The sequence below is a fragment of the Miniopterus schreibersii genome (genome assembly GCF_964146895.1).
Source record: "Miniopterus schreibersii genome assembly, chromosome: 18".
Classification (NCBI taxonomy): domain Eukaryota; kingdom Metazoa; phylum Chordata; class Mammalia; order Chiroptera; family Miniopteridae; genus Miniopterus; species Miniopterus schreibersii.
In genome coordinates this window covers 1,700,989-1,719,982 of record NC_138121.1, presented here as the reverse complement: position 1 = coordinate 1,719,982, position 18,994 = coordinate 1,700,989, and the positions used below count along the sequence as shown (strand labels likewise).

The window sequence follows — 18,994 nt, the reverse complement described above, 5'->3', positions numbered from 1 at the left end:
GGGTCATCACATGAGCTCCGAGGCTCCCCGTGAAGGGCATCGCCCCCTCTGTGTTCACCTCCCGGACGCTTCGCGGTTCTTTTCTCGTTTTTATTTTATTCTTTTACCTTTATTGCTGAGCTTATTACAAATGCCTCCCTCCCTCCTCTCCCCCCATCGCCCCACCCGCCGGGTTCCTGCCCCCGAGGCCGTCACCAGCCTGTTGTCTGTGTCATGGGCCCCGAAAGCTCTTTGGTTTCTCTCTTCCTGGCCCCTCTCCCTCCGCTGAGACCCTCAGCCTGCTCCCTGCTTCTAGGCCTCTGGGTCTGTTTCATTGGTCAGTTTATTTGGGTCTATAAGTGCCGTCCAGGGATCCTCGTCTTTCTCTGCCTGGCTTTTTTCTCTGAGCAGAATCCTCTCGGGGTCCCCCGTGCTGTCTACAGGGAAAGGGGTCCTGCTTTTTCACGGCCGCGTAGGACTCCACGGTGTGAACGTCCCACAGCCTTTTATCCACTCGCCTGCTGATGGGCCCTGGGGCTGTTTCCTGACCTTGACTATGGTCAACAACACCACTGTGGTCCTAGCGGGCATATATTCCTTCTGATTGGCGTCTCAGGGTTCATAGGATATGTTTCTAAGAACAAAGGAAAAAATGAACAAATGGGACTCCATCAACCCACGAAGCTCCTGCACAGCAAAGGAAACCAGCATCACAATGGAAAGGGAGCCCGCCGTAGGGAGAACATGTCTGCAAGGACCCATCTGAGAAGGACTAATATCCACAATATATAAAGAGCTCGCACAACTCAACAGTAAGACAGACAATCCAATTCAAAAATGGGCCGAGGACCTGAATACACGCTTCCCCAGGAGGACATGCTCACGCCAATGGACATGTGAAAAGATGCTCAGTGTCACTAATCACCAAAGAGGCAGAGTAAAACCACCATGAGAGGTCAGCTCACACCTGTCACAAAGGCCACATCCACAAAGGAACAAACGAGCGCTGGGAGGGTGTGGAGAAGGGGAGCCCTGGTGCCCGGCCTGGGGATGGAACCTGCCACAGCCGGGTGCAGGGGACAGCGCTCCAACCAACTGAGCCACACCGACCACGGCCAGATGCTTCATATAATACCTTAGGCCACTGATTGTTTTAACACTTTTTATTTTCACATATATTCATTCACGGTTTTTAATTTTCTCTTCTCATAGCTTGGATGTGTAATATTTACATTATCATTTCATCTAAAACATTCATTTCCGGTTTGGTTCTAAATTCACAGATTGATTATTGAGAAGTCTATCGCTTCATTTCCAAAATGTAGGGATATTGGTTATCTCTGACGGTAGAATCAGGTGACACAGAGGGGGGCCCAGGAGATCCTGGGGGTCAACGTTGGGTCTCCAGGCTGGCTGAGGTCACTAGCTGAGTGCCCGTGGGGGCAGCTCCCATGACTTCTGGGGTCCCTGCAGGCCCCCTCCCTGGAGTGTGGGGTCTGGGTCCTTGCTGGGCTAGTGGGTGGCCAGAGCAGCATACACGCTGGGCTCATGTGGGGGCTCCTCTGACGGGGAGGAACGGGGTGCCCTTGTCTCCCGTCTGAGAGCCAAGATGCCCAGCTGGGCATAGGTCACCTCCTGGGGGGTGTCGGATGCAGCAGCCTGGAGCAGGGGGGGAGAGACAGGGATGAAACGTGGTTGGGGTTGGGGAGCCTGGATGTCTGGAGAGCATGGGACCCAATGTCCATCTGCCTGTCCTTGTCTGCTTGTCTGCCCTTCGTGTCCTGCAATCCCCCTGGCAGAGAGGAAGGGGAGGTGGCCACTCCCTGCCTGAGTCTGGATCCTGAGTGGTTCCCCTGGGCGTCCATCCCTCCCTGGGGGTCTTCGTCCTGCCTGTTCTGCTGGAGAGAGTGAGACAAACAGCGTCTCCTGGACTCCACTGTTGAAATCCTCCAGCAGTTATCACATGTGGCCAGGTGATGATTTTCACTTCTAAGAGATGAGGTCACTCTCCCGATGGAATCTGCAGGGACTCCCTAGGCCTTGGGGCCTCTGGATGCTTCTAGGATCTGACTCTTACCCTAACACCATCTCTTGCTCACTTGGCTCCAGCCTCATGGCCCATCTTCCTGAGAAGCGTGTCCTGCCTCAGGGCACTTGCCCCTGCTGTTCTCTGTGTCCCCTGCATGCACTCTGTCCCCTCCTCCTGCCTTACTTTCCGTCACAGCACTTTGCCCTCTAGGACACTGTCTGCTTGTTTGCATGGTGTCTCCCACCCACAGGTGAGCCCGAGGAGGGTGGAGCTGCACAGTGGCTCCTGAGTGGAGCCGGTAAACAGGGAGCCCGTCCCATCTGCTGGGTGAATGAATGAAGGGGAGGCTGGGACCTGCAGGTGATTCACTTATTCAAGCCTCCTCCTGAGACCTGGGCTGCACAAGGTCAGGCAGAGGACGAGGGGCCAACAGAGGGGACCATGCAGGAGGGGCTGTGAGGTCACAGGAAACCAGGAGGAGTGATGCACAGCAGGACGACCTGGGTGCCCAGCAGAGGTCAGGGTGGACACTGCTGAGAACCAGGTGGGTGGGGACAGGGAGGGTCCTTTGGATTAAACTGGGCAACAGAAGGTCCTTGGCCTGGACAGGAGCAGGGGTCTCACCTGAGGGTCCAGCTCCACACTCTCCCCAGGCTCTGGGTCCTTCATGGCAGCATCTGCTGGGGCAGAACAGGGGGGTGTCTCCTGGCAGGGCCCCCGAGATCTCAGGGCTGCACCCCGCCAGCTCCCAGGTGGGACACTAAGCCAGGAATTAACCGTATCCCTGGGCTGGTCAAAGGGGACAGTCTCAGCCCTGGGGGGTCAGGCCCCTCCCCGTGTGATTCCCCAGGAAAGAAGGGAACCTCAGCACTTGTGGGTGGTTCGTGTGTCATGAGGGGAGACGATGGGGCGTGACCCTAAGTGTGTGCACGTGAGATGTTTTCTCTCCACACTGGCTGACCTGAGGTTCTGGAGAAATCTTTTCCTCACTGACCTTCTCCATCTGTTAGGTTTTCCTGGGCAGGTGCTCTGAGCCCCTCTCCCCGCTGGGACCCAGGTCCCCTGTTCCCTACTCACCCGACGTCCTGCGTTGGCCCTGACGCCGGTGTCGGAGGGCGAGGAAGACGAGGGAGAGGAGGAGGGAGAGCAGCAGGATGAGGGCCACTGAGACCCCGATCAGGACCGGCAGGTTCCAACTGAGACCTTGGGCACGAGTGATATGAATGAGCCAGTGATGCCATTTAATGAGCACCTACTGTGTGCGAGGCACGTGGTGGGTCCGTCCTTCATCTCTAACCTCACAGCCCTGGTGCACCAAGGAGTGCTGGCCCCACCCCCCCTTCACTGAGGCTCAGAGAGGTTAGTCACCTGCCCCAGGTCACCCAGCAGGGACGGGGCAGGGCTGGGCTGGAACCCGGGCTGTGGGTTCCCTGGGCTGTCCTCACGCTGCCCCAGGGGGACACCAGCTCTGTGCTCTGGGCCCCTCATCTGCAGGGGCCTGTTCCTGTCCCACCGGGAGCTGAGGGTCCCTCCTTATGACCCTCCACCAGCACAGCAGGGACGCCGGAGGGGCAGGGGTGTGGGGTGGACTCCGTGTCCCTCCTGGGATCTGTCTCCACCCTGCAGGGCCCTGGGCCGGGGGCCCTGCTTCCTGAGCTCTGTGAGGCCCCTTATGTCACCTCATCTCACAGCAGCCTGTGGGCAGATGGGACCAGGGACGACTAGGCACGAACCCCACCCTCAGAGAGGAGAAGGGCCCCCCTGGCCCCACAGCAGGAGCAGCAGAGCCCAGAACTGGACCAGGTTTCACCACCCCCCCCCTTGATGCCTCCTCTGAGCTGAGCCTGAGCTGAGGGGAAGGCCCTGGATGCCCCTGACCCTTGTCCTGCCTGTCCCTCCCTGTACAGTGTCACAGTCTCTGCCACAGAGGGGACAGTCCCCCTAACATCACGTCCTGGGGGTTCCCTGTGAGGCCCCCTCTCCCAGGGGGTCAGGGCCTGAACTGACAGGAAACCTGAATCTGGGCCACGATTCTGTCCTTTCCACTTGGGGACACTGAGGCCCAGACGGGAAGGGGCGTGTCCAAGTCAGCGACTCCAGAGGTGTCTGGACCCCCACACAACTCAGCCCCTGTCCCCCATGGACGCACCCACCACCTCCCCACAGAGCCCCTCACTTACCCCTCTGCTTGTCTGACTCCGTGGTGGGGAGGGGCCGATCCTTAGAGCCTCCTGGGGTCAGGATGGGGGTGAGGGGTGGGGCTGCATCTCCCCACTAGATCCCAGCTTCGCCTCCACCAGCCGGGGCCCCAACCTCTCCCTCTGCCATGACCGCCCACCTGTCACCTGCCGGCCTCACGGCACTGAGACCCCAGCTGCAGGGTCACACCCCTTCCTTGACTATCTGGGGACAGTCAATCCCCTGGGAGACCCTCAGGACCTTCCTGGGTGCTCTGGCCCCTCTGAGCAGAGCTCAGTGACTCACCAGCTGTGGGGATGGGCCCTGTGGGTGAAGGGCCGGGGCCCCCAGCGAGTCCTAGAAATGAGAATAAAGGGGGATAGAGGCCGGGCTGACCCTGGAGCCCACAGATCACTCAGACTCTCCTGCATCTGCTCTGAGGCCCCAAAGACACAGCCCCAGCCCACCTGCCGCCTTCCACACCCAGTTAATGGAGAGAACTGGGGGGAGGTGAGAGGGCCCCTGAGGGGCAGATCTCTGCTGAGTGACCACCACCCAGAGCCCATCACCCACATGCAACTTGGGATGGCTCCTAGGGACAGGGCCCTGAGCCGAATGTGCTCAGAAGGACTGGGTCAGGGGCCCCTCACCTGAGACCAGGAGCTCCAGGGGATCACTTGGGTCAGACCACTCCAGGGGGCTTTTCCTGTAATAGCCGTAGCATCTGAAGGTCCACCTGTGGCTGGGGGTCACGGGGCCCACGGGGAACAGGGCCTGGGACTTCCCACCGGGGTGTGGCTCTGAGTCCCGGGTCCAGGGGGGCCTGTGGTCTCCTTCCTTAGTCAGAATGAACCTGTCAAATCCCTGCCCTGAGCCACACTGGAGGGTCACGTTCCCTCCTGAGGCCACCACGGGGCTGGGCAGGGCCAAGAGGCTGGGTTTTCTGTGGAATCCTAGGAGAGGGGGAGACAAAGTGTTAGATGGGGTCACACCTCCCTCAAGTCCCCCAGGCCTGGGCTGTGGGAGGGGGACACCCTGAGAGCAGACCCCCTTCCTGAGGGCAGAGCCTGAGGCTGGGACCCCTGAGTGTCCTCTCACCTGTCAGCACCAGCTCCAGGGGGTCACTGCGCTCTGACCTGCCGGCAGGGCTGTCATAGTGACAGTAATATCTTCCTGCATAATTTGCTTTAATGGAGAACTTGGTGCTGTTCCCACACTCCGGTGGTGTCTGTCTCCCCAACTCTGCAGGACTGTCTTCTTTATACAGGAAGTACTCCTGGGCATCCAGAGCCCCCCAACACCAGATGGTCACAGGGCTCCCATAAGGGACCACAGAGCCTGGCTCGGCCCAGATGGTGGGTTTGGGGGGGGTCCCTGGGAGGAAAGCGGAGGCTGCGTTACAAAGACCATCCCGGCCTCAGCCCAGCTCCGCCCCAGGCCCTCCTGTGTTATCGCCTCACCCGGGACCTCGGGCGGCCTCCTGAGCCCAGGGGGGGACATGGAGCCTGGGGGACTCACCTGCCTGCACGCGGGGCCTCGGCGCCAGACTCAGCCCTGGAAGAGAGTCCCCGGGAGAGGTTGGCCCCGAGGGCGCTCGGTCTCTCCCCCGGGGCCTAGTCCGCTGGAGCCGCCCGGGCCCGAGGCTCCCCACGAACCAGGGGGAGTAACCTCCCCGTCCCGGCTGCCGCCCCCTCCCCGTGTCCCCAGCTGACCCAGGCAGAGGAGAGCCCAGAGGGCGGACATCACGCGTCTGCTCTGAGTGTCCTGCTCTGCGGATGGACCAGACCCCGGGCCCGACGGACAGACACGCACAGGATGTGGCGAGTCAGGAGCTGCAGCCGCCCTTCCGGGTCCCCCCGCGGACCCACAGCCAGGGGCCGCCCCGCCCTGGCCTGGTCGGGGGTTTTCCATCCTGAGGGTCAGGGGGGCTCCAGGCCCTCTGGCGACTCAGCCCAGGCCTGGGGTCTCCTCTGACCCCCGGCCCCCTGCCTGCTCTGAACTGATGCTCAGGGGGCAGGGCCCAGGCTCCCTTCCCACCCTGACCCCCAACAGGCTCCCAGCCTCCCACACGCACCGTTTACTTTCTGTGCCTGACTCGCCCCTAAGCAAACACTTGCTGCGCCCCTCCTGCCCGCCGGGTTTCTAGGAGAACCCGAAACTCATCCTGGGTCCCGGAGACCATTTCCTGCGTTTGGGGGACTCTTCTTAGCGGAATGTGGGGATTCTGGGGCGCATGTTGCCAGCACTTTACTTAGAGAGGAGAAAGGAGAGAAAACCCGAGACGACCTGGGGACGTGCCTAGACCCTGGGTGAGGGAAAGGCTGCTTGAAGAGGCGGAGTCCTAGCAGGTGGGAGTGAGAAGAGTCTTGAGAGGAAGGAACTTTCCAGGGAACCCCAGAGGCACAGCGAGCCCGTGACCGAGGAAGAGGCTGAGGCGGCCCCGGGTCGTGGCCCTGCCCCCACCTGGAGGAGGCTCAGTCGCGACTTTAGGCCAAAGGAACACGTAGGAAGGGGCTCTGAGGGTCAGTGTTAATGTGAATGTCACACGAAGGAGAGAAATGCAACGTGTGCGAGTGAAATACACTCTCAACAGTAAGTGAGCTCCACTCGGGCGTGTCCCTCAGGGGTCCCCGAGGGGCTCGGTGGCTTTACCGCACGGTCCTCGCAGGGCCCTCGGCCGCCTCAGACCCGCGCAGAGGAGGGACCGGCAGAGGCCCCTCAGTCACTCCCTGTCCTGGGCTTTCGGCTGTGGGCTGGGGGGGATTGGGAGTGGATGGGACCCCAGGAAAGCAGACGGGAGGAGCCGGGGAGGGGCAGCAGCAGGTGGCGTGAGTGTGAGTGAGTGTGAGTGTGAGTGTGAGTGTGAGTGTGAGTGTGAGTGTGAGTGTGAGTGTGAGTGTGTGAGTGTGTGAGTGTGAGTGTGTGAGTGTGAGTGTGTGAGTGTGAGTGTGAGTGTGTGAGTGTGTGTGAGTGTGAGTGTGTGTCCCAGTGTGTCCCCGTGTGTCCCTGTGTGTCCCTGTGTGTCCCTCTGTGTTCACGGGACAACGGCCCCTGTCTGGGTGAGGGAGGCAGAAGCGAGAGCTGAGGTTGGAGGGCCCCAGGTGGATGATCAGGAACAGCCGTCAGTTCAGATAAGACGCTGCATTTACCCTGAAGACAGTGAGGACCAGGGAAGGATTTTGAGCAGAAAACGGGCAGGTTCTGAAATGCAGGTTTGAGAGACTGGCGTGGACGGTGACCTGCAGAAGGGGCGAGGGCGTGGAGCTCAGAGCCCAGGGAGGGGGTGGACACGACCGCTGCCTCTGGGGTGTGAGGGGTGACCCCTCCCTGCCTTGTTGACCGCAGATGCCGAGGTGCCCTCAGAGACAGGTACCCGGGTGGGGAGGCTGACCCCAGGGGGGAGGCTGAGCCCGGGTGGAGAGGCCAAGCCCAGGGGGTGAGTCTGAGCCCTGGGGGAGGCAGAGCCCGGGTGGGGAGGCTGAGCCTGGGGGGTGAGTCTGAGCCCGGGTGGGAGGACGAGCGCGGGTGGGAGGCCGAGCCCTGGTGGGGAGACTGGGCCCGGGTGGGGAATGTGCTTCTGCCCACGGGCAGCTCGGCTCGTGCCCCGGCCTGGAGCACAGCTCCCCGCAGAGCTCCCCCCGACCTGCTTCTGTGCGCAGCAGGGTCTCCCCCTCTCCTTGGGGTCAGTGATTTCTGTCATCTCTGCCTCTCCAGAGCACCTTTGTCGCCGGTGTCACCCTCCCCTAAACTGCGGAGCCTCTTCAGGATTCAGACCAGAATGACATTCCCGGGAGTCCAGTTAGAAGGCGGTAAAATGCAGACACTTCATCAGCTGTGACACTACCGCCCGGAGGGCTGAAGGACACCCCACCTACCTCCTCTCGACCTCACCCGAAGCCAGCGCCACCCCCACAAACGTGCTGAGCGCTCCTCTTGCCTGAGACGCGGGGAAATGACACCAGCCGCTCAAAGCACATGGAAGTTTTAGAGGTTTGAGAAGCTGAGGAGCAGAGACCCCTCGTCCGGGGGCAGGGAAGAGTCCAGATGGGACCCGTCGTGTGGCGTCACCTGAAGCGCCAGACCCTCGCAGGGCGGTGGCGGGTGTGGTGCTTCCCCGCCTGCTGCTGGCCTGGGGGGCGAGCCCGTGCGACGGGGTGAGCTCACCGCCTCGGGCCACGTGCAATAATCGGGGTCAGCCGGGCACAGATCAAAAGGGGAAAGTGAACCAGTCACGGTTTCTTTTGCAAAAACAAAGGAGAGAAACCAGAGACTATTTACCAGCTCGTGGAAGACAATCTTTACGCAAATGGACACGAGACCATGAACTTGGCGGAAAGGGACACACTGAAACCCACTAATATCAGGAGCGTCTGTCCCTCCCCGGCGCCGGCGAGAGCGGAGAGGACGCCACACGGTGGGCGGGGGACACAGGACGTTGGCGACGCCGAAGGAGACAGTGCGGCGCTCAGGGCAGAGGATCGTGTGGGGACCTGCGACGCGGCTGCAGAGAGCTTCACAGGCAGCTGACGGCCCCGCGGGGTCAGCAACATGCCCAGGGGCTGCGCGGGCCCGGCCGGGTGGCTCCGTGGTCAGAGCCTAGGCCCCGGCACCACAGGGTTTCGGGTCTGATCCCTGCCCCCCCCCCCCCCCCCCCCCCGTGGGAGGCAACCAATCGATGTTTCTCTCTCTCCCCCTCCCACTCTCTCCAAAAATCAATGGGGGAGAATATCCTTGAGGGCAGGATTAAGAAAACAATATTTTTAAATAATACTTTCAACAGTAGATAAATTTTAAAAATTAAAAAATAAAATGTAATTAAGTGCAAAAAATAAAATAAAAAATAAATGGCCCTGAGCTTCATAAATCATCAGGAAAATGTACATTAAACCAGCCGGTGGCACCAATGCTTACACGGAACGAGTAATATAAAAGAGGCGGGGAACACTACGGGTTGGCATGGATATGACCCTACCAGGGCCCTCGCCCGGGGACAGTGGTGGACGTGCTGTGGCCCCCGGAACCTTTGGCTCAGCCGATAGAGCACCGACCCTCGGGCTGAAGGGTCCCGGGTTTGATTCCCGGGCAGGGGCACGTCCCTCGGTTGCAGGCTGGGCCCGGGGTCACCTGGGAAGCCACCAGCGGCTGTGTCCCTCTCACGTCGCTGCTTCTCTCTCTCTCCCTCCCTCTCCCTTCCACTCTCTCTGGAAGGCGATGGATAAAACTCCTTGCTTGAGGATTAAAAAAAATTTGTTTTAAAACAAATGCTGTAGCCACTGGGACACCGCTCAGCAGAGCCTTTTAAAAACGAGCACCCTGAGGAGCCAGGGTGGGCTGGAGACAAGGGTGCGTTTTTTCTCTCCGAGGGTGTCTCGGGGGCCTTAGGATGTGTCCCCAAGCTGGGGTCGCTGGGTGAAAAGGCACCTGCCTTTCTGAGCTTCACTTTCCCGACTGACGGGTAAACCGCCAAGAGCTCCGCTGTGGCAGCTTCGCTGGGAGCCGCCTGTTTCCGACGGACGCACAGCACCGACCAGACGAGCAGGTAAATGCAAAGCTGCCGTCACAGGACCCACGGCTCAGACCACGGGCAGAGCCCGGGGAACACACGAGAGGATCCTGAGGGGAGAGACCACGGCTGGTCCTCTGGGGCCAGGAGCCCTCGCCTGGGGGAGCCCAGACCGGGCCCAGGAGGGGCCGTCCCCTGGCTGTGGGTCCCCAGCTGCGAAACCGGAAGGGCGGCGGCCCCTGACCCGCCACATCCTGTGCGACTCTGTCCTGCAGGCCCAGGGCCTGGTCCATCTGCGGAGCAGGAGGCTCAGAGCAGACGCCACGATGGCCGCCCTCTGTGCCCTTCTCTGCCTCGGTCAGTTGTGGACCTGGGGAGGGACAGGGGAGGGGACACAGCAGCTCACAGCCCCCGTTGGTGACAAATCTCGGGGGTGCGCAGCTTGAGTGGATGGGGCCTTGACGGGAGAGGATCAGATCAGACGTCCGGGTGCAAACCTGTCACGGGGACTCTCTTCCAGGGCTGAGTCTGGACCAGAGGCCCCGCGTGCAGGCAGGTGAGTCCCCCCAGGCTCCATGCCCCACCCCTGGGCTCAGGAGGCAGCACAGAGGCCCTGGGGTGAGGCGCTAAACCAGGAGGGCCTCGGGCTGAGCTGCGGGTGAGGGTGGAGGTCTTTGCAATGCAGCCTCCGGTTTCTTCCCAGGTCCCCCCCCAAAACCCACCATCTGGGCTGAGCCAGGCTCTGTGATCCCTTACGGGAGCCCTGTGACCCTCTGGTGTCGGGGGACGATGGAAGCCCAGGAGTTCTGTATGTTCCGACAACAAAGGCGGGTGCTTTGGAAAACACAGACTAAATGGAGGCCCAGGGACAAGGTCAAGTTCCCCATCACACACATGACAGAGCACGACGCGGGGAGATACTACTGCTACTATATCAGATTCACAGGCAGGTCAAAGCTCAGTGACATCCTGGAGCTGGTGGTGACAGGTGAGAGGACACCCAGGGGTCCCAGCCTCAGGCTCTGCCCTCAGGAAGGGGGTCTGCTCTCAGGGTGTCCCCCTCCCACAGCCCAGGCCTGGGGGTGAGGGAGGTGTGACCCCATCTAACACTCTGCCCCCTCCTCTCCTAGGAGCCTACAGCAAACCCAGCCTCTTGGCCCTGCCCAGCCCCGTGGTGGCCTCAGGAGGGAACGTGACCCTCCAGTGTGGCTCAGGGCAGGGATTTGGCAGGTTCATTCTGACTAAGGAAGGAGACCACAGGCTCTCCTGGACCTGGGACTCACAGCCACAGCCCAGTGGGAAGTCCCAGGCCCTGTTCCCCGTGGGCCCCGTGACCCCCAGCCACAGGTGGACCTTCAGATGCTATGGCTGTGACAGGTACAGGCCTCAGACGTGCTCACAGCCCAGTGACCCCCTGGAGCTCCTGGTCTCAGGTGAGTCCCGTTACTGTCCCATCCATGGGTTGAGCTGGGTCAAGGGGTAGGAGGCCGCCCTGTCAGTCACCCCCCATCCTGATCCCTAGGAGGCTCTGAGGATCGGCCCCTCCCCACCTCGGAGTCAGGCCCACAGAGGGGTAAGCGAGGGGCTCTGTGGGCCCAGGTGGGTGGGCCCCTGGGGGACAGGGGCTGAGTCGTGTCGGGGTTCAGGCACCTCTGGAGTCGCTGACATGGACACGCCCTTCCCTGTCTGGGCCTCAGTGTCCCCAAGCAGAAAGGAGAGAATCGTGCCCAGAGCTCAGACTCCCTGTCAGTTCTGGATGCGAGCTCCTGGGAGAGGGGGCCTCGCAGGGAAGCCCCAGGACGGGGTGTGACTCGGCCCGTCCCCTGGGTGGCGGTGAGGGCAACACCCTCGTATATAATCCGGGTCAGAGACCCGAGGAGCTGGTGAGGTGGGGACCTGAGGGGTAGGCCCAGCCCTGCCCTGGCTCGTGTTCCCGACCTCGGGACAAATGAAGCCCGATGCTCATCTCGTGTCCCCAACACGCACAAGACCAGTCACCGAGGGCGCTCCTCTCAGGGACTGAGATGGGGGTGCTTAGCTCTGCAGGCTCGTGGGGGTGGAGAAGGGGCCTCTCCCGCACCCCATCCCCGCCCCGGCTCTGTGCGCTTGGTTCTCAGGAGCAGCCCGTGGCCTGGGGCCGTCACAGAACAGGTCGGAGGCCGAGAGAGGTGCGTGTGCGGAACCCGCGGCCGGGGCTCAGTGCAGAGGGTCCCACCCAGTCATGGAGTCGGGGGGCCTGGAGAGGCTTCAGGGACGCTGGGTGACTCGGTGCTGCCCTGACCGCTGTGACCTCTGTCCTCAACCTCCAGCCCCGAGCACCCAGGACTACGCGGGGGGGAATCTCGTCCGGATGGGTGTGGCCGGCTTGGTCCTCGTGGGCCTGGGGGCGCTGCTGCTTCAGGAGAGGCCCAGTCGGCGAGGACCCAGCGGTGCAGCCGACGCGACACACAGGGGACAGCCAACCCGCTGCTCAGCTCGGTGGAGCCTGGGAAATGCCCCTGAGGACGCCCGGGGGCCCTGGGGGCAGATGTGGGCCATGCTGGGGACTGTCTGCTGGGGGGGTGCTGGTGCAGGGAGAGGCTGGGCCGTTGCTGCGGAGGCTTCTCCAGAAGTAAACTGTGCTCATGTCACTTCTGTGCACAACTGATTTTCCTGGATGGGGCCCCTCTTTCCTCAGCCCTGTGAGGAGCGGCTTCGAGCCCCGTCACGGGCTTGGGCCCAGCCCTGTGCTCGGCTGCGAGCTCTGTCCACTTTCATGGGGACTTTCTTCCCGCTTCCATTCAGCACATTCCCTGACGGTCGTGTGCTCGCTCAGACACCGAGTGTGTTGTGAATACCTGGATAAAGGGTGCATATCACGAAGAACTGGGGACGGATTGAAATAAAAATTATTCTAAAAAAAACACACACGAAAAATCCTTTGTGGACCCAGCAAGTGCTTTTCTCTTTCTCAGGTGACACCTGGTGTAGTTTCTCCAGAAATATCCTCATTCTCTGAGCACACTGGTGTCTCACATGAGAGTACAGCGATCTATTGGAAAATCAGCTGTAAAAAAATAAATTAGGGTCTTATCCAAAGCCCTGACTTGTGGCGTTTGCCTGGTTCCTGGGTGTAGAGGCTCCGGCCCTGTCGCCCTGAGGGTGGCGCCGTGGGGGCCGGGCACGGCCGGGGTGCAGGGAGCACAGTCGTCCTTCCCCGGGAGCTCGGCCAGGTCCAGGCCGCCTGCTGCCCCCCAGCTCCTGTGCTCCCGGCTCCCGGGGGAGCGGGGAGGTAATTTCCTCCTGAGTGTCCTGCCTCCTTTTCAGTGAAGCTGCGCTGTCAAAATGCTAGTCCCGCCCAGTAGACAAAAAAGAAAAAGCAAGACAAGACCAACTGTGGAGAGACACTGAGCGCCTAGACCCCGGCGCATGCCTGGGAGGGGTGCAAATCGCCGTCCACCTCGACGTGGGGCAACGCTATGGGGCCCTCGGGTACCAGCCCCGCCTCTCACTCTGGCTGGAGGCTGAGTGGAGCCCGCGGGCGGCGCGGGTCCGGGCCGAGCGTCGCCCCCTGAACCCGGAGGTCGGGGTTCGGTTCCGGGCTGGCAGCCTGGACCCCAGCAGGGGCGTGGGGGACGCAGCCCCTCGACGACTCTCAGCCCCGGTGTTTCTCTCCCTCCCTCTCCCTTCCTCTCTCTCTGAAGTCAATGGAAAATACGCCTCTGGGGGAAAGAGTGTGGAGGTTCCTCAAACGATGATGGAGAGCTAGCGTCTGGCCCAGCTCCCCGCTTCGGGGAACCCACCTGAAAGTGTTGAAATACTCGCTCATGAAGACACCGTGCCCGTGTCTCATTGGTGTCAGAACCTCCCCTCCAGCCCCTCGCCCACCAGGCGCCTGCTCTTCCCACCTCCGCTGCCCGAGGAGCGGGTGGGCGCGAAACCCAGAAACGCGAAGCCCATGTTCAGCTCCGACCAGGTGGCTCTTGTCACCTCCTCTGCCTGAGGCTGAGGATTTGGGGAACACGGTGTGACTGCCGGGGGGAGGGGCTGAGCAAAGCTGAGAAGGCCTCAGGATGTGGTGGGCGCGGGCCCAGGCCTCAGCGGGCACAGGAAGGGCCCGGCTGTCCCCTCCCCGAGAGCAGCGGGCGCTGAGGCCCGAGGTGAGCCCGCCGCTGAGCTCCAGCGAGTTCTCCCCACTCTCCCCTCACGGGCAGGTCCTGGCGGCCCGCGGCCCCGCGAAAGGCCGGGCAGCGACTCGGCCACAGTCTCTCATATTCCCGGGCCGCTCGCGTGCCAAGTGGCTCCCGGCACAGAACAGCCCTCAGGGGACGGGGCACCTCGCTGGCCGCTACTGTCTGTCGGGCCCTGTACGGGCTCAGCGTTTACTCTCCTGCCGAACGGAAAGCAGAGGGAGAGTCTGATTCTGCGTTTCAAGAAGGGACTGCTTTTTGCTGTTTTAGTTGAAATCATTTCTTCTGTATGTGTCAAGACTCAATGTCTTCTATTGAGAGAGAGAGAGACAGACAGACAGACAGACAGAGAGGGAGAGAGAGAGAATGAATTAGGAATTAGTTTCGTAAGTTTGCCACAAAAAATTACAGCTAACTGGGTGGCTTAAGACAGCAGAAATTACTTTTATTGTCTCAGAGTCTGGGGGCCAGAGAGATGGATTAAATTATGGAGATAGATAGATGATGATAGAAAATAGATAGATAGATAGATGGATGGATGGATGGATAGATAGATGATAGATAGATAGATAGATAGATAGATAGATAGATAGATAGATAGACGGACAGACAAATAGATGATAGATAGATAGATAGATAGATAGATAGATAGATAGATAGATAGACGGACAGACAAATAGATGATAGATGATAGATAGATAGATAGATAGATAGATAGATAGATAGATAGATAGATAGATGATAGATGGATAGGCGGACAGATAGACAGAGAGATAGGTAGAGATGATAGATAGGTAGACAGGCTGACTGACGGATCCCCAGCCCCCGGTAGTAGACAGATGGAAGCAGGCGGGTGGGTCACAAACTCCCCAGCGTCGCTGTCAGGAGGCCCCGGCCTCGGGAAGCTTTCCCGCCGGGACTGAGCCTCTTTCCGGCCTCACTGCGACGAACTCAACACATCACATTGTGCAAGTCTGAGACCCACGGCTCTTGATTAAACGCATTAGCATAATGCAATCGGATGCCACCTCGGTGTTAGGTGACAATCCGATGAATAAGTCACACGACTGCCAGTTCTTCCGTGGTGATGAAACTTTATGGGAAGGGAGCCAGTTACGGGGGTTCCCCCGTATTTCACGTTGGCGTCGGGTGGACAGCGCACTGGTTCGGCAACTGTGGACTTTATGGAGTGATTCCCCCATAAATCCAGCACCCACCGGCACCACCCAGAGCTGTCACAAGTTGACTGCGCTCCCCGACCCAAACCATATTTCTTCCAGTAGGAAAATCGGCAGCGGCTCCCTCAGCCCACGGGCCACACCTTCGCTCAGCACCTGCGGGGGCCGTCGGATGAGCTCCGAGGCTCCCCCGCCCTGAACGGTGCTCTGCTCCCTCTGTGTTCACGTCCCGGCTGCGTCGCGGGTCCCTCCTGGGCTGTTTCAAGCCTGGGACAGCAGCACCCCGAGCCTGGAACAGCAGCACCCCAAGCCTGGAACAGCAGCACCCCGAGCACCGCCAGGGCCAGGCCCACCGCGCCCATCCGGATGAGGTTCCCCACGGTGTAGCCTTGGGGGTGGGAGGCTGGGAATTGCGGACAAAGGGTTCACAAAGAACAGACCAGTCACCCCAGGATCCAGGCACCCCCGGCACCCACCTCCCCGTGACAGGACATGTCCGCCTGCTCCCAGCCCCAGAACTAGACTTTCTCCTGCTCAGTGACCTTGGGGTCGGACTTGCTTTGGGATGGGTTTGTGGTGTCAGCTGCCCTGAGGATCATGACAGGAGGGTGTGCGTGAGGACCTGGGGACCCACGAGCCTTCCTCCTGCCTCTGAGGACTCGGGTGCCCCGCTCTCGGATCACAGCTGCCACACAGGCCCGCAGTGAGCCCCCCTCTCCGCGCCAGGTTCCTGGTCTCCACGTGGGTTGATCTCAGGCTCCGGGGACCCGAGTTCAGCATCTGCCCCGTGTTACGTTGGAGCAGAGTTTGCTGTGACCCAGGAGCTCGGGATTGGAGAGAGAAATGCTCCCGGCACAGAGCTGAGCGCTGCATGTTGGGCGCCGCCTGAGGCACACACCCCAGAAGTTCACCCCCTGCAGCTGCGAGGCCCAGCGCGCTGCCCTCGGGGACCCGGCCCATGGAGGACGGGGTGCACTCAGGGGCTGCTGATGTTCTCCTCTGCGGGGCCCCTGCACCCCTCATTCATTACTGTCCCAGGCTCTGAAGAGACAGGGCCCTGAGCTGGCTGCCCTTAGAAAAGACATGGTGAGTGTCCCCTGACCTGAGACCTGAGGCTCCAGGGGCGACTGGGCTGGGACGGCAGGTGGGGGTTGGTGCTGGCTGAGCTGTAGCACCTGTAGGTGCCCCCGTGGGCCGAGGTGACAGGACTCATGGGGAACTCTGCCTGGGACGGCTGAGCTCCGTGCTTTGACCTAAGGCGCGGGGGGGATCGGCTGCCCCTCCTTGGACAGAAGGAAAGTGTCCCTCGGGAGCTGTGACTGACACAGCAGGGTCACGTTCTCTCCTGAGGCCACCCTGGGGCCTGGCTGCACAACAATGAAGTGTCTCAGGGACCCATCCTAGAGAAAGGGAGGGTGGGCTGGGCCGGGGGCCCTGCCTCCTGAGCTCTGTGAGGCCCCTTATGTCACCTCATCTCACAGCAGCCTGTGGGCAGATGGGACCAGGGACGACCAGGCACGAACCCCACCCTCAGAGAGGAGAAGGGCCCCCCTGGCCCCTCAGCAGGAGCAGCAGAGCCCAGAACTGGACCAGGTCTCACACCCCCCCCCACCCCCGATGCCTCCTCTGAGCTGAGCCTGAGCTGAGGGGAAGGCCCTGGATGCCCCGGACCCTTGTCCTGCCTGTCCCTCCCTCTACAGTGTCACAGTCTCTGCCACAGAGGGGACTGTCCCCCTAACATCACGTCCTGGGGGTTCCCTGTGAGGCCCCCTCTCCCAGGAGGTCAGGGCCTGAACTGACAGGAAACCTGAATCTGGGCCACGATTCTGTCCTTTACACTTGGGGACACTGAGGCCCAGACGGGGAGGGGCGTGTCCAAGTCAGCGACTCCAGAGGTGTCTGGACCCCCACACGACTCAGCCCCTGTCCCCCATGGACGCACCCACCACCTCCCCACAGAGACCCTCACTTACCCTTCTGCTTGTCTGACTCCGTGGTGGGGAGGGGCCGATCCCCAGAGCCTCCTGGGGTCAGGATGGGGGTGAGGGGTGGGGCTCCATCTCCCCACTAGATCCCAGCTTCTTGTCCACCAGCCGGGGCCCCAACCTCTCCCTCTGCCATGACCACCCACCTCTCACCTGCCAGCCTCACGGCACTGAGAGCCCAGCTGCAGGGTCACACCCCTTCCTTGACTATCTGGGGACAGTCAATCCCCTGGGAGACCCTCAGGACCTTCCTGGGTGCTCTGGCCCCTCTGAGCAGAGCTCAGTGACTCACCAGCTGTGGGGATGGGCCCTGTGGGTGAAGGGCCGGGGCCCCCAGCGAGTCCTAGAAATGAGAATAAAAGGGGGTGGAGGCCGGGCTGACCCTGGAGCCCACAGATCACTCAGACTCTCCTGCGTCTGCTCTGGGGCCCCAAAGACACAGCCCCAGCCCACCTGCCGCCTTCCACACCCAGCTAATGGGGAGAACTGGGGGGAGGTGAGACGGCCCCTGAGGGGCAGATCTCTGCTGAGTGACCACCACCCAGAGCCCATCACCCACATGCAACTTGGGATGGCTCCTGGGGACAGGACCCTGAGCCGAATGTGCTCAGAAAGGACAGGGTCAGGGGCCCCTCACCTGAGACCAGGGGCTCCAGGGGATCACTTGGGTCAGACCACTGCAGGGGGCTTTTCCTGAAAGAGCCGTAGCACCTGAAGGCCCACCTGTGGCTGGTGGTCACGGGGCCCACGGGGAACAGGGCCTGGGACTTCCCTCCCGGCTGTGGCTGTGAGTCCCGGGTCCAGGGGGCCCTGTGGTCTCCTTCCTTAGTCAGAATGAACCTGTCAAATCCCTCCCCTGAGCCACACTGGAGGGTCACGTTCCCTCCTGAGGCCACCACGGGGCTGGGCAGGGCCGAGAGGCTGGGTTTTCTGTAGAATCCTAGGAGAGGGGGAGACAGTGTGTTAGATGGGGTCACACCTCCCTCACGTCCCCCAGGCCTGGGCTGTGGGAGGGGGACACCCTGAGAGCAGACCCCCTTCCTGAGGGCAGAGCCTGAGGCTGGGACCCCTGAGTGTCCTCTCACCTGTCACCACCAGCTCCAGGGGGTCACTGGGCTCTGACCTGCCGGCAGGGCTGTCATAGTGACAGTAATATCTTCCTGCATAATTTGCTCTAATGGAGAACTTGGTGCTGTTCCCACACTTCCGTGGTGTCTGTCGGCCCAACTCTGCAGGACTGTCTCCTGTATACAGGCAGTGCTCCTGGGCATCCAGAGCCCCCCGACACCAGATGGTCACATTGCTCCCATAAGGGACCACAGAGCCTGGCTCGGCCCAGATGGTGGGTTTGGGGGGGGTCCCTGGGAGGAAAGCGGAGGCTGCGTTACAAAGACCATCCCGGCCTCAGCCCAGCTCCGCCCCAGGCCCTCCTGTGTTATCGCCTCACCCGGGACCTCGGGCGGCCTCCTGAGCCCAGGGGGGGACATGGAGCCTGGGGGACTCACCTGCCTGCACGCGGGGCCTCGGCGCCAGACTCAGCCCTGGAAGAGAGTCCCCGGGAGAGGTTGGCCCCGAGGGCGCTCGGTCTCTCCCCCGGGGCCTAGTCCGCTGGAGCCGCCCGGGCCCGAGGCTCCCCAGGAACCAGGGGAGTAACCTCCCCGTCCCGACTGCCGCCCCCTCCCCGTGTCCCCAGCTGACCCAGGAAGAGGAGAGCCCAGAGGGTGGACATCACGCGTCTGCTCTGAGTGTCCTGCTCTGCGGATGGACCAGACCCCGGGCCCGACGGACAGACACGCACAGGATGTGGCGAGTCAGGAGCTGCAGCCGCCCTTCCGGGTCCCCCCGCGGACCCACAGCCAGGGGCCGCCCCGCCCTGGCCTGGTCGGGGGTTTCCATCCTGAGGGTCAGGGGGGCTCCGGGCCCTCTGGAGACTCAGCCCAGGCCTGGGGTCTCCTCTGACCCCCGGCCCCCTG

The 18,994-nt window shown here is 61.6% G+C and overlaps 3 protein-coding genes across 9 annotated transcripts; 1 reads left to right on the top strand and 2 right to left on the bottom strand.

Annotated features, from left to right (window-relative positions):
- Nucleotides 1–1,491: 1,491 nt before the first annotated feature.
- On the bottom strand, nt 1,492–5,686 carry LOC308547988 (leukocyte immunoglobulin-like receptor subfamily B member 4; the record flags this gene model as incomplete). The annotated part of the gene is made up of 9 exons (XM_081119009.1): nt 1,492–1,638; nt 1,707–1,877; nt 2,633–2,685; nt 3,086–3,211; nt 4,189–4,239; nt 4,493–4,543; nt 4,837–5,139; nt 5,285–5,560; nt 5,647–5,686. The coding sequence occupies 9 exons, from the start codon at nt 5,684–5,686 to the stop codon at nt 1,492–1,494; spliced, it is 1,218 nt and encodes a 405-aa protein (XP_080975135.1).
- Nucleotides 5,687–9,969: 4,283 nt separating this feature from the next.
- Nucleotides 9,970–12,780, top strand: LOC308548546 (leukocyte immunoglobulin-like receptor subfamily A member 5). Of its 7 annotated transcripts, XM_081120177.1 has the most exons (7): nt 9,975–10,046; nt 10,210–10,245; nt 10,393–10,677; nt 10,820–11,122; nt 11,212–11,262; nt 11,807–11,857; nt 11,999–12,780. In XM_081120177.1, the coding sequence occupies exons 1-7, from the start codon at nt 10,016–10,018 to the stop codon at nt 12,334–12,336; spliced, it is 1,095 nt and encodes a 364-aa protein (XP_080976303.1). In that variant the 5' UTR covers nt 9,975–10,015; the 3' UTR covers nt 12,337–12,780. The 7 variants fall into 7 exon arrangements, with proteins under 7 accessions (XP_080976307.1, XP_080976303.1, XP_080976304.1 ...); XM_081120181.1 differs by having other exon boundaries at nt 9,970–10,046; nt 10,539–10,677; nt 11,807–12,764; XM_081120178.1 differs by lacking the exon at nt 11,212–11,262 and having other exon boundaries at nt 11,999–12,764.
- A 746-nt stretch (nt 12,781–13,526) lies between these two features.
- Nucleotides 13,527–18,750, bottom strand: LOC308547987 (leukocyte immunoglobulin-like receptor subfamily A member 5; the record flags this gene model as incomplete). The annotated part of the gene is made up of 6 exons (XM_081119008.1): nt 13,527–13,673; nt 15,348–15,439; nt 17,659–17,961; nt 18,107–18,382; nt 18,527–18,562; nt 18,720–18,750. The coding sequence occupies 6 exons, from the start codon at nt 18,748–18,750 to the stop codon at nt 13,527–13,529; spliced, it is 885 nt and encodes a 294-aa protein (XP_080975134.1).
- Nucleotides 18,751–18,994: the final 244 nt, after the last annotated feature.